The sequence below is a fragment of the Rattus norvegicus genome, chromosome 10, assembly GCF_036323735.1.
Source record: "Rattus norvegicus strain BN/NHsdMcwi chromosome 10, GRCr8, whole genome shotgun sequence".
In the NCBI taxonomy this organism is placed as follows: domain Eukaryota; kingdom Metazoa; phylum Chordata; class Mammalia; order Rodentia; family Muridae; genus Rattus; species Rattus norvegicus.
In genome coordinates, this window is record NC_086028.1 from 90,425,445 (window position 1) to 90,438,779 (window position 13,335).

Genomic DNA, 13,335 nt, shown 5'->3' on the forward strand with positions numbered 1-13,335 from the left:
GTTCTAAGCAAAGCTACTTAAAATATGTCCACAACATACTATTATGAATAATTGAAGAATAAAAATATTACCTTTTTTTTTGTTTCGAAGCTCCAATGGGTACCATAGCAAACAAATAAAAAATTTAAAAAATTAAAAAATAGAATTTTGCCACAAGCCAACACTTCCAGAAGTCAATACTTGTTAACTTCAATACTACGTTGAGGGAAAAGTATTGGCTCAGGACCCCCAAGACCAAGTACTCAGTGTAAAGGAAATTTATTTGCCCCAGAAGGACAGCAGAAAATAGGAGACAAGAACAGGGATAGAGGATGAGAGAGAAGGGGAAGAGAACGAGGGTGAGTGTGAGAGGCATTTGTCCTAGAGGACAAAGGGTGGCTCTGGAGAGAGGAGGCAGACATGGCCCATAGGCAGATGGTAGTTTGTAAAGGCACAAGGGGAAACCCTATGTTAGGATGAGGTGTTTAATATTAATCGGGTGTGTTCACTAGGTGAGCCGGCGGGGCTGGACCTCTATACTTGGGTGGCTGGACCTTGGTAGTCAGTCACTTCCTGGAGGAACAGAACTTGGTGGCTTTGGGATGTAACCTGACAGCTTTCAGCAGGGGAGAGGGATGGGAGAAAGGAGCAAGGTTTGCCCGAGTCATGTTGGCCATGCTCAAGCTGGCTGCAGTCCCTCACCAAGGATTGTAGCTGGACTTATAACTTGAATTGTCATGTGGAATAAGTTTACTTCACAATTCGCCTTTCGTTCAAACGTTTTTTAGAGTATCTTCATTTATTGTCTACTATTAAATGTCAGTCTTCCGTTTAGTTAGATTTACTTTGTTGGTTATCTGGTTAGGTATAAAGGATCTCCTGAGATGTACAGTTTTCTGAGTCTATATTAATGTCCCCCCTCTGCTTAACTTATCAGGCAAAAGCAAAATTGACCTGAGAAAACTGATGGATAAAATAGAATCTATTTCAGGTAAGAAGAAAGTTAGTAAACAGACGTGTTTGTAATTTCCTTTGTAGTAATCTGGCTTTATTCTTGAACTAGACGTTTTTGAGAGAACACCAAGAAATAAAAATATACTCAATCTTAGACCAAAAAATTACATAAGATTTTAAGATTTAATGATTTTAAGAGAGGGTTTCGGCCTTTTGAAATCTGAACTTGAAACGTATGCTTCAGTGAGAGAATAATTTGTATTTTAAAGATTGCTCAAGTCAAAGAAAAAATCGACAGCACACCAGGTCTAGAAAAGGCCAGAGTTTCCTCAATTTGTTCTCGTTTAAAAGTTTACATGTTTTCATTTCTTATGAAACTTCATACATGTACACAGTATAGTCTTATACATTCATCCACCACTCCTCCCATTAATTCCTCCCAACTTGTCATCCTCTGAGTCTGTGCTGCTCGAGGGACTAGGGTCATGCATCCAAGCATGGTAGAACTCCTAGGAGTCTCACCTTAAAGAAATTGACTCTCCCTTCCCCAGCTGTCAGAATCTCCTCAGCTAGGGGTGGGGGCTCATGGCCTCCGCCGGCATGCTGGGATGTTGACTGGCTTGGTCATAGGGAGGCAACTGCAGCTGCCCTGAGTCCAAGAATCCATGTCCTGTCAGCCTTCCAACCCTCCAGTCTACTTCACAAGAAAAGAAAATAAGAAACACTGGTCTTGGTGACACTGTCTTAGTTCACTAAGGATCCCCAGTTCTATTCATGCTCCTGCAAGTAACACAATGTTATTCTCTGTGACGGAATTAACCACCCGTTTTCTCCATTCACATGTTGATGCTCTTTGAGCTGATTCTGTAGCTTGACTATTATAAGTAGGTAAGCGGACAGGTGTGTCGCCCTGGAAAACTGGAGGGCTTGTGATTTCAACTTTCTGTGCAATTAAATCGGCTCAGAATGCAACTGTGAAAAAAGACATCTGCTTGGTCTATTTGCATATTTATCAACTAGATTGTTTGGTCTGTTGATATTTAAGTTCTTCTTAAATTCTGTGTATTAATAACCGGCAAGATGAATATATGTCAAAGATTTCCTCCCCTTCTGCAAATCTTATCCTTTTACTATGATTTGTACAGCATTTTCTAATTTAGTGAAAGCCAATTCATCGTGTCTTGCTTTCACTTCCCAAGTAGGCACAGCCTAACTTAGTCATTACATATGCCTCGATCTGCAAGTATTGTCCTTTGACCTTTAAAAGCTCCAAAGCTCCAGGTCTCCGTTAAGGTCCTTGATCCATTCTGAGTTGATTTTTATGCAGGTGAGGGCTGGAGATCTAGTTTCCATCTCCCACAGCTGCATGTCCAATTCTCTCCTTAGCACTTGAGGAGGCCGTCTTTTCCCACTGCATGTTATTGACACCTTGTAAGGTCCAATGACTGTAACTAGGTGGGCTTATCTGGGTCTTTTGCTCCATTCCACTTGTCACCCAGCTGGTTCTTTGCCACTGCAAGGCTGTTTTATCCTATTATGTCTCTGTAGTAGTTTCAGATCAGATATTAAGGTATCTCCTTCATTGCTACTTTCACTCAAGAATGGTCTTGTATCTGGGGTCTTTGGCTTATCTATGTGCATTTGACATTGGTTTTCCTAGTTTTCTGTGAAAAACACCATAATGATGCTAACAGGAATCTATACATCATGTTTAGTAGTATGGCCATTATAGTGTCACCAGCGCTGCCAATCTATATACGTGGGCTCTCTTCCCATCTTTGTGCCTTTGTGCCTTTGGTTTCATTCTTCGGTGCCTTTATAAAGGTTCACTTGTGATGGCATTTACACGTGAGTGCTTGATTTCGAGGCTGATATAAGACTGCTTTCTTGGTTTCTTTCTTATTGATACATAGGAAAGGCTACATAATTTGCATGCTACTGATGACTAATGGTCTTTAGCACACACCCCCCACCATGGTCTTTTAGTAGAGTCTTTCAGCTCCTTTAAGTAGGCTCGTGTCATCTGAAAACATGGATAATTTGACACCTTCCTTCTCTGTTTATATCCCTTATTTCTTTTTCTTGCTTTATTTCTCTAACTGTCAAAGACCAGCTCTGACACAACAGGTAAACTGAGGCAGGGCCTAAAGTCAGTAGACTTTTCTCTGAGGGAACAAAGCTTGATTCTCTGGGGGCAGTAAGAAGCTCCTTGAGTCCAGCAAGAAACTCTCTGGGGCCTACAAAAAGGGTTAGGGAACACACACACACACACACACACACACACACACACACACACACACACAAACCAATCAGTCATTTCTACTTTAAATCCTTATGAACATGTACTCATTAATGATTTTTTATTAGACTGTATCAGGAAACTGAGGGCAAAGAGGGGTATAAGAAATTAATCACTTTGATCAGCTTTCGCTAGAGAGGGCACGTCAGCCATTTCTAGTTGGGCTGCCACTGTCCTTGTTCCCTGACCTCCAAAAATCCCGAGCTCAAGTATCAAGAGTGTGCCTTTCTGAATTTCCTAAATTGTTCCCTAAGATTTTCTACATCAAAGCCACCAGCAAAAACATCTTAACTTCACTAACAAGTTATATCTCCCAAATTCTTTCTAAGGGTGGTAATTGAATCATTAATCTGCCCCAGCAGCAATGCTTGAAAAAGTTTAGTCCCTATTACTTTAAGTGCCAATGGCTCTTCCCCACGAGGGGAAACTATGTGAAAACTATAGAGTTTTCATACAACTCAGATTAGGGGTGACTCGATGAGCTCGAGGGCAACAAGCAGAGCTGTGCTCTGTAAGAGCATGGAGTTCTCGGGACACAGAGACCTCGGATCTCTGCCTCTCCAAGGTTCACCCATCGTGAATGTGCTAACCAGTAGGCCACATGCCATGAGTTCTAGAGTTGTTTCGGTGTTCCTCCTGCATGGACCCCAGCAGCCATTCTCAGCACCTCAGTAAGGGTGAGTTGTGAGAGCAGACACCTCTGTCTCACTTTAATTTTAGGTTTTCAGTTCTTCCTTATTGGGTATGATATTAGTTATTGGTTTGTCGTACATAGCTTGGGCTTTTCCCAGAGTTTTCAACTTTTCCCAGAATTTTTGTCATGAAGAAATAAGGATTTTTTTCTCCGTTTTCTTTATTTTTTTTAATATCCTAGCCACAGTTTCTCCTCCCTCTTCTCCCAGCCCTGCCCCATCCCCTCCTCCCCTTCACTCCTTTCTCTTCTGAATGTGGAATTTTGTCAGAGGCTTTTTCTGTGTCTATTTAGGTGACCACATGATTTTCGCCCTTATTCTATGTATATACCATGCTGTGTTCTACAGGCCACATGTGTTGAACCATGCTGGCTCTCCTGGAATTAAATAAACTTGAACATGGTATATGATCTTTTACTATGTTATTGAAAGTATGGCATAGAGGATTTTATATCTGTTCATCCAGGAAATCGATACATAACCTTCTTTTGGATGTTACCATTATTATATTTCTTTCTGGTATAAGAACCGGGTTATAATTGTATTCACGGGATGAGCTTAGAAATGTTCAGTTTTATTTTCTAAGATAGTTTTTACTTTTATTTTCTAGGATAGTTTAAGAAGCCATCATATTGGTCCTTCTCTAAGGATCTGATTGAGCTCAAGAGCTTTTCATCTTGGAGTTTTCTTGTAAGGAAGCTCACTGCTTCAACCACATTGCTTGCTGCCTGTTGATCTACATGGCTGGTTTATATTCATAGCTCAACTTCAGTCAGTCGTGTGCTTCTAGAAGTTTTCCCACGTACTCCAGTGCAGTTTTTCTCAATATTCCATATTGATCATCCAGAGTCCAGTAGTGGTTTCATTACGTATCTATTTCACCCCTAATTTTGTTAATTTGGGCCTTCTCTCTATGTGTTTTGGTCAATTCAAATTAGAGTTTTTAAGTCTTGTTTAGCTTCTCAAAGAACCATTTGCTCCGTTGGTCCATGTATTGTTTGTTGTTGGTTTGGTTTGGATTTTTGTTGTTGTTATTTCATTAGTGTCCGATCTTGTTCATTCTATCTACCAACGTGGTAATAGATATTTGACTGAATGATCTATTTAGTGATAGTAATGAGGTATTGAACTGCTCCAGAATTATTGTATATGGACTGTTAGTCCCTGTATATCAGTATTATTTCCTTTATGAAATCCCTAATGTACTTACTGTCATCGCATCGTGGTGGATTATTAGAATATAGTGAATTTTTTTCTAATGTTGGCTTGAAGTCTGTGTCAGATGTGAGTGTTGCCTTTAGAGCCCGTCATTTAATACACTTCAGGCCGTATCACTACCAATAGAGCCCGTCATTTAATACACTTCAGGCTGTATCATTACCATAGACTGTGCTCCTTCCAGAAAGAAGCAGCTCTCGTACTGCTGGCCTTCCAGACAGTTTGCATCTTTTAATTAAAGACCTAAGAGCGCTTACACCTAGGTACTGTTGAGAAGCTTCTGCCAATTCCTGTGAGTATTCTTTTGTGGTTGATGGGCGTTACCCTTTGTTCTTCCACTTCTCTTTCGTTCATCTCTTCTGTCCATGAAATTTATTCTTTCCCAAGATTTTAGGATTGTGGCTCTCTCTCCTTCCCAAATAACTATTGTTTGTTTTACAAGGCGAGGCCTTATTTCTGGATTGAAGCTAATCTCTGTCCGCCATTTACTCTTGTACACTAGGCCTTTCCACACCACTTAACCCTCCCTGTGTCCACACACCTGATGTTTTGTTTGGTTCATGGAAAAATAGGGTGAGCAGATATCCCTAAGCCATCATCTTCCCCCATTATTGTCAGACCGTCTCGACTTGCCAGCTCCCAATAATGACACAGAGGCTTGTTAATATTTGTGAAAGCTTAGGCGCTAATTTCCTAACTAGCTTGTATAACTTAATTAACACATTTATTCTAGTCCATGTTTGCCAAGTGGCCCAATACCTTTCATTAAGTCCCAGTATATATCTTCCCATGTCTGGCTGGTAAATCCCTCAGCTCTCAATTCTTCCCATAGTTTCTATCTCTGCCCAGAAGTCTCCCCTTTCCTCTTCTACCTTGGCTACAGGATGTCAGCTCTTTATTAAACCAAGCAGAAGATGAGGGTGGCACATGTTTACAAAATGCTAAGGCAGGTGATGATCCAATACAATTAACAATACCAAAGTCTGGCCTGTACTCAACTCTTTGCTGGCACAGAAACCAACATTTGAATAATACAAAGACAACGTTTACACAGTGCACAAAAATTATCCCAACACCTCATTTCAACAATTTTTAATTTCGTTGAATTTTATATTGGTTTTCTTCTTTATGCCATATTTGTTCCTTTATGATATTTATTTCCTTCTGCTAAGGTAGTGTTTGTTTCTTCTTTTTCTAGTTTCTTGAGATATAAATTTAGGTTGTTTATTTGAAATCTTTCCTCCTTCTTAATATGGACATTTTTTGCTATAAGTTTCCCTTGGGACTTCTTCTGTTATAGCCCATACGTTTGGATATGCTGTACATCCATTTGCAGGAGACTGGCAGGTGTATGCAAACCATTCTGTTCTTACATGAAATGGCGTTGGTCTAGTTTCCTAGACCTCAACTTTGACTTACCAATATTTTGACCACACTGTGTGGTTCCATACTTTTAGCAAGCCCTGTAATCTTGTGAGGAGCTTTTATAAGTCATTCAAGTGCATTTAGTAAAAAAACAAGTAACTCCTACTATAGTAATAATAATAATAACAATAATAATAATAAAGAAAAAATGTATTGCCTGCTGGTAAGCTCTCACAAGCAGAAATTGCCGCAGTCTATTACAAAATACTTTGCTATTCTTATCTTTCTTACCAGGGTCGAAGCCAACACTTCCATTTTCTGCCAGAACTAGACATGCCCAAATAAGACCTTTATTATGCATTGAGTGCAAGATCTCATGTCATCTGTGATAATTAAATAGTTCTTCCACATGTTACCATTTTTATCTGTAGGGAGCGAAGTCGATGTCGACAATGTGGATAAGGTTCTTGGAGACATGGGAATAGAGCTTTCTGACTCAGAGATCTCTAAACTAGTGAGCAGCGTGCCCGTTGATGGTAGGTACTTTGACCAAAAAAAAATGCACAAGAGCGGCTTACTGTTAAACTGTAGAAAAGTCTACAAGTGTCTGTCTGCTTGCTTGCCAAATAATAATGAGTGACCTGTGTATATATAGTCTTAAGTGAGTTCACAGCCTGGCCAGCCCATACACATATCCAAAACTCAATACACGAAACTGTCCGAGTGCCGAGGTACTACCACAAGTGGGCAAGCCCACGTGACTTCCTATGATAGATCACAATCAGCCAAAAACATTATACAAAACTACTCTCAGCCCAGGTGGATAAGCAAAATCAGAAACATACATCTTATTTTTAAATTTGCAACCATCCTCATGGCCTCTCATTCTGTATGTTGAAGTAACTTCAAATCAAGGAAAGGCCAAAGAACTTGTGTTTCCGGATGGCTGGGTAAGGGATACTAAAAGAGTATTAATGCTTTTTAATCCCTATATTCACTAGATTATTATATAGTAATACACTATACACTATCAGATAATTCTACTATTGCATAAGTTCAATTGTATTTTTATTTTTATTCTACTGAACCGTCTAATATTTAGCCAACAGTATGTGAGAAAACAAGAAGTTAGAGGGAGATCTACTAGGAAACTGAGAAAGTACCACAAACACGCGTTGTGACGTGTCAATAAAGTTAGAAGATTCCACACAGTCCATATAGCTTCATTATTTATTGGGAAATCAGAAAAGCCCTGAACACTTTACAAAGAAAGTCTTTGTAAAATGACCGGTTTTGAAGCTCCGTGCTGCCCTTCTGTGATCTGAACAGGTTCTTCTTCCTACAGATGGAAAGGTCTATCTGGGAAGGTTGCTGGACAGCATAAGACTTCTTAAAGGTAAGAGGGACACGGAGTCGAGCGGGTGATTCTGAGACCTTGTGATTAAACCGTGAATGTTCCACCTAGAGCTCAGATGACCACACACATCCATACTATATTTTATAGTATATATAATATGTTTAAATACATTTAATATAATGTATTTAAATATATTTATATACATAATACATCCAACTATATTTTAGCAGTAATTTCTTTCTGTGTATCTTGGGAAGACTGTGCCCTCATGCAGTTTTTTTCAGGCTTTGACAGAGGAAGAAATAAAAATCCAGGTTTCACAGCAATAAAAATAGGGAGAATTACCATACCCTGAGTAAACTGAGTGTCAGAGTCTGTTAATCTGACATTCATGCCAAAAGTGAAAAAGTAAAAATATTATGAAGGCTCCATGAAAGATGAATATGGAGGGACATAAGAGTAATGAGACCCCTGGGAAGCTGGGCGGGGAGACCCACCACCGCACCCCTGGGAAGCTGGGCGGGGAGACCCACCACCACACCCCTGGGAAGCTGGGCTGGGAGACCCACCATCGCACCCCTGGGAAGCTGGGCGGGGAGACCCACCACCGCACCCTTGGGAAGCTGGGCCAGGAGACCCTCGCGTGCCAGGATCACGCTCTCTGATTCATATATGCCATCTGACTACCACTGACACTTTTACTTACTTAAAAGTAAAATTTTAAGTAAGCTGCTTCCAAGTGGGACTCGAATCCCAGCATCCTTAATATGCTAAAAGTTAATTATAAATACAACAAAAGCAAAGCAAGATTAATTAGAAACAGTGGGCGGACTGTCACCTTCCTGTAACTTTGTCACCCCCAGTTTTCAGAAGTAGGTCTCTTCACAACGATTAGATCGACAAGCTGTCTTAGATTCTGCCAATAACTGTTCTCATTGGTCCCTGATTTTTCAATAGAAACAAGAGGCCCTAATCCTGAGGAATTGTAAGCTTTCTCCACACTTGAGGGACAATAACCTTTGTTTGCTTCTCTCTTTCCACAAAAAGGGAAGGTCGATCCCAGTAAAGTGGACACACTTCTGGGAAACCTGGGGCTAAATCTCACTCAAAAGGAGTTTGACGATCTCAAAAGAAACCTGAAACTTGATGGTGAGAATTTTTACTATTATTGAGCAATCGGAAAAGGCTAATCATAAAAGCTTGTTTTAATCTGTACTTACAGAGCATCAAAAACGCATTTTGAGGGGCTGGGGATTTAGCTCAGTGGTAGAGCGCTTACCTAGGAAGCGCAAGGCCCTGGGTTCGGTCCCCAGCTCCGAAAAAAAGAACCAAAAACAAAAAAACAAAAAACAAAAAACAAAAACAAAAACAAAACAAAAAAAACAAAAAAAATGCATTTTGAAAACTTGTGGTGAGCACAAGGGAAGAGCACACCCTACCTCTGGCCAGCTTCAAGCACCTTTTAGAGGATTTTAAGTGCTCCCCCGACATGCTCCCCCCCCCCAACTTCCTCCAACCTGGCTCAGTTTTACTCTTTTTCGTTTCATTTTGAGACAGGGTCACTGTGTAGACCAGGCTAGTCTGGAATTTACAGAGACCCACCTGCCTCTGCCTCCCAGTGCTGGGATTAGAGGTGTGCACCAGGGCATCTGGCCCCAATCTTTTCTCAGGTAAGGTAAAGATATAGGTGACACTCAAATTTCAATCTCCTCCTTGGCCAGCTTCTGAGCGGACGGCCTCAGTGTTTATTCTCTTAGTCTCACTGAAGCAAACCTATTGGGCAAGCAGCCTCCTAATTTGGAACTCCCATCCCTTACTTTTGAGCTGGGTCCCTCAGAGAAAGTCCATGGCGGACAGTTTGAAGCACAGCTCCCTAAGCGTGGGTCATGACCCTATTAGAGGGAATGCAAATGGGTGTGGGGGTTGTAAAAACATGGAGATGGTAAAAGATTTCCGAAGGCCAAGTAGAACTCAAACTCACACGTAACAAGCCTGAGGGATTCTGAGTGGGCATCGTGGAGGTAGTTTCACCGAGGAGTAGCCCTGCTTCTGCGCACAGTGGGTGCTCTGCACCTTATGCGTAGGCAGGCCACACAGCAGCAATGAAAGCTGTTGGAAATGCCTTGGCACGGACTAAGAGTATATGATGTGAACTGCAGTGGTTTTGCTGTACATACGAAGTTTTTCAAACCCCCAAGTGGATCTCAGACCCATGCCACTCGTGCTTCATGCATGCATACATTCATACATGTACTTTCCGTTTATTTGTCTGAACAACTTTAGTACATGTGAACTGGGAATTTCATATTTTGTTTCAATCAATCCACTTATTAGGAAGTTTAGGGTGTTTTTTTCCCCTTTACTTCTAGTGATATGTCTTGCTTTAAAGAATACTTTATCCATGGGACTGGTGTGATGGCTCAGAGGTTAAGAGCACCTGCTGCCCTTCCAGAGGACCTAAGTTTGATTCCCAGCAACCCCTTGGTCTTTTCTGATCATCTATAAAGGAATCTGACGCCCTCTCCTGGCATGCAGGTGTACATACAGCAGAGCGCTCACATATTAAATAAATAATAGTTTTTAAAGAAGAGTACTTTGTGTTACCAACATTACCAACTTGCTTGCAAGCCTGTCTTTATCTTGCCTTTTCCTTGTGTTCAAAGAGTAAGTTTTATAAGCAGCATATAGTTGGAATGCTTTTTTTTTATTGAGTCTGACATTTCAACTAAAGCTTTTATTACATTGAATGAGATTACTGATACAGACCAGAACAGTGCGGTTGCCGAGTTTGGCTGAGTGCTCGAACCTGCAGTCTTAGCATCTGTCAAGACAGCATTGGCTCTTGTGCATGAGTCTTCCTCAGACCCCATCCTAAACCTCCTCCACCCAAACACAAAAGCAACTGATCCCCCCCCCCAATTAGCTTTGCTTAACCAGGACATCGTGTAGCAAAATCACACAGCGTGTGTTCTTCTAGAAAGCCTATCTTGCTGCTTTCCAATACTACAGGATAATGACTCCAAGAACTAGCAGCACAAAGCAACTGCCTTTGCTTTTTTTGTAATTAGAAATTCATTAGGTGGGGAATCGGATGTGACTGGGTGGGTTTGGCTTCTTCTGACTTGTAACATCTGGAATCGGCTTTGGAACCATCTAAAGTTCGTGGGTCCCGTGTAGGGGTTAGTGCTAGCCATTGGGTTTGGATTGAAACAGGATCTGTTTCTCTCCAAGCAGATGCCCGGCGGGGTTTCCTTGCATCATCTAGTTTGTGCTTCCCCCACAGCACGAGGCTGAGAGCCACGTTAAAGCACCCGAACAGACAGGAAGGCAAAAACTGCATCCTTTATACGATGTGAGCACGTGACCGCGAAGTCACACGGCTCTGCCCTCACCAAATGTTATCTTCAGAGGGGTTGCAAGACTGTATTACAGTCAGTGCAGCTTCTTGGTGAGGAATGTATCGGCCCCAACTCAGAGGTTGCATGTGGGACGAGAGAGAAGTGTTACACACTTCTCTATCATGTGTGAAGCTGCCGCGGACACTATACAGAGAGTGTGGACGTGTGCTTCCTTTTCCTTCGGGTAAATGTCTCAGTAGAAATACTGTGCCCTGGTCTTCGGTTTTCTAAGAAGTTGACAGATGTTTTCCAAACAGGCATACGTCTCAACAATGCTTAAGAGTTCTACTTCTCCTGTTTCTTTCTGCAGGCACTCAGCGCTATGAGTTTTCCTCTTAGCACAGCTTTCATTGTGTCCCATAAGTTTGAGTATGTTGTATCCTCATTTTCATTAAATTCTAAAAAGTTTTTAATTTCTTTCTTTATTTCTTCCTTGACCAGGTTATCATTGAGTAGAGCATTGTTCAATTTCCACGTATATGTGGGCATTCTTCCCTTATTGTTATTGAAGACCAGTTTTAGGCCGTGGTGGTCTGATAGCACGCATGGGATTATTTCTATCTTTTTGTACCTGTTGAGGCCCGTTTTTTGACCAATTATATGGTCAATTTTGGAGAAAGTACCATGAGGAGCTGAGAAGAAGGTATATCCTTTTGCTTTAGGATAGAATGTTCTATAAATATCCGTTAAGTCCATTTGGCTCATGACTTCTCTTAGTCTGTCGACATCACTGTTTAATTTCTGTTTCCATGATCTGTCCATTGATGAGAGTGGGGTGTTGAAATCTCCCACTATTATTGTGTGAGGTGCAATGTGTGTTTTGAGCTTTAGTAAGGTTTCTTTTACGTATGTAGGTGCCCTTGTATTTGGGGCATAGATATTTAGGATTGAGAGTTCATCTTGGTGGATTTTTCCTTTGATGAATATGAAGTGTCCTTCCTTATCTTTTTTGATGACTTTTAGTTGGAAATTGATTTTATTTGATATTAGAATGGCTACTCCAGCTTGCTTCTTCTGACCATTTGCTTGGAAAGTTGTTTTCCAGCCTTTCACTCTGAGGTAGTGTCTGTCTTTGTCTCTGAGGTGTGTTTCCTGTAGGCAGCAGAATGCAGGGTCCTCGTTGCGTATCCAGTTTGTTAATCTATGTCTTTTTATTGGGGAGTTGAGGCCATTGATATTGAGAGATATTAAGGAATAGTGATTATTGCTTCCCGTTATATTCATATTTGGATGTAAGGTTATGTTTGTGTGCTTTCATTCTCTTTGTTTTGTTGCCAAGACGATTAGTTTCTTGCTTCTTCTAGGGTATAGCTTGCCTCCTTGTGTTGGGCTTTACCATTTATTATCCTTTGTAGTGCTGGATTTGTAGAAAGATATTGTGTAAATTAGAAACAAAAAGGACCATAGAAAGAATCAACAGAACCAAAAGTTGGTTCTTTGAGAAAATCAACAAGATAGATAAACCCTTAGCCAGACTAACGAGAGGACACAGAGAGTGCGTCCAAATTAACAAAATCAGAAATGAAAAGGGAGACATAACTACAGATTCAGAGGAAATTCAAAAAATCATCAGATCTTACTATAAAAACCTATATTCAACAAAATTTGAAAATCTTCAGGAAATGGACAATTTCCTAGACAGATACCAGGTATCAAAGTTAAATCAGGAACAGATAAACCAGTTAAACAACCCCATAACTCCTAAGGAAATAGAAGCAGTCATTAAAGGTCTCCCAACCAAAAAGAGCCCAGGTCCAGATGGGTTTAGTGCAGAATTCTATCAAACCTTCATAGAAGACCTCATACCAATATTATCCAAACTATTCCACAAAATTGAAACAGATGGAGCCCTACCAAATTCCTTCTACGAAGCTACAATTACTCTTATACCTAAACCACACAAAGACACAACAAAGAAAGAGAACTTCAGACCAATTTCCCTTATGAATATCGACGCAAAAATACTCAATAAAATTCTGGCAAACCGAATTCAAGAGCACATCAAAACAATCATCCACCATGATCAAGTAGGCTTCATCCCAGGCATGCAGGGATGGTTTAATATACGGAAAA

General features: G+C 40.7%; 1 protein-coding gene across 10 annotated transcripts in view; it reads left to right on the plus strand.

Moving 5' to 3' along the window:
• Efcab3 (EF-hand calcium binding domain 3) overlaps nucleotides 1-13,335 on the plus strand; it is a 492,651-nt gene that overhangs the window by 340,950 nt on the left and 138,366 nt on the right. For all 10 annotated transcript variants that reach the window (XM_039086129.2, XM_039086123.2, XM_039086125.2 and 7 more), the window contains 4 exons: nucleotides 917-970; nucleotides 6,939-7,043; nucleotides 7,853-7,903; nucleotides 8,912-9,013. In XM_039086129.2, the coding sequence (XP_038942057.1) occupies nucleotides 917-970; nucleotides 6,939-7,043; nucleotides 7,853-7,903; nucleotides 8,912-9,013 (312 nt within the window). The remainder of the gene's footprint in view (nucleotides 1-916; nucleotides 971-6,938; nucleotides 7,044-7,852; nucleotides 7,904-8,911; nucleotides 9,014-13,335) is intronic.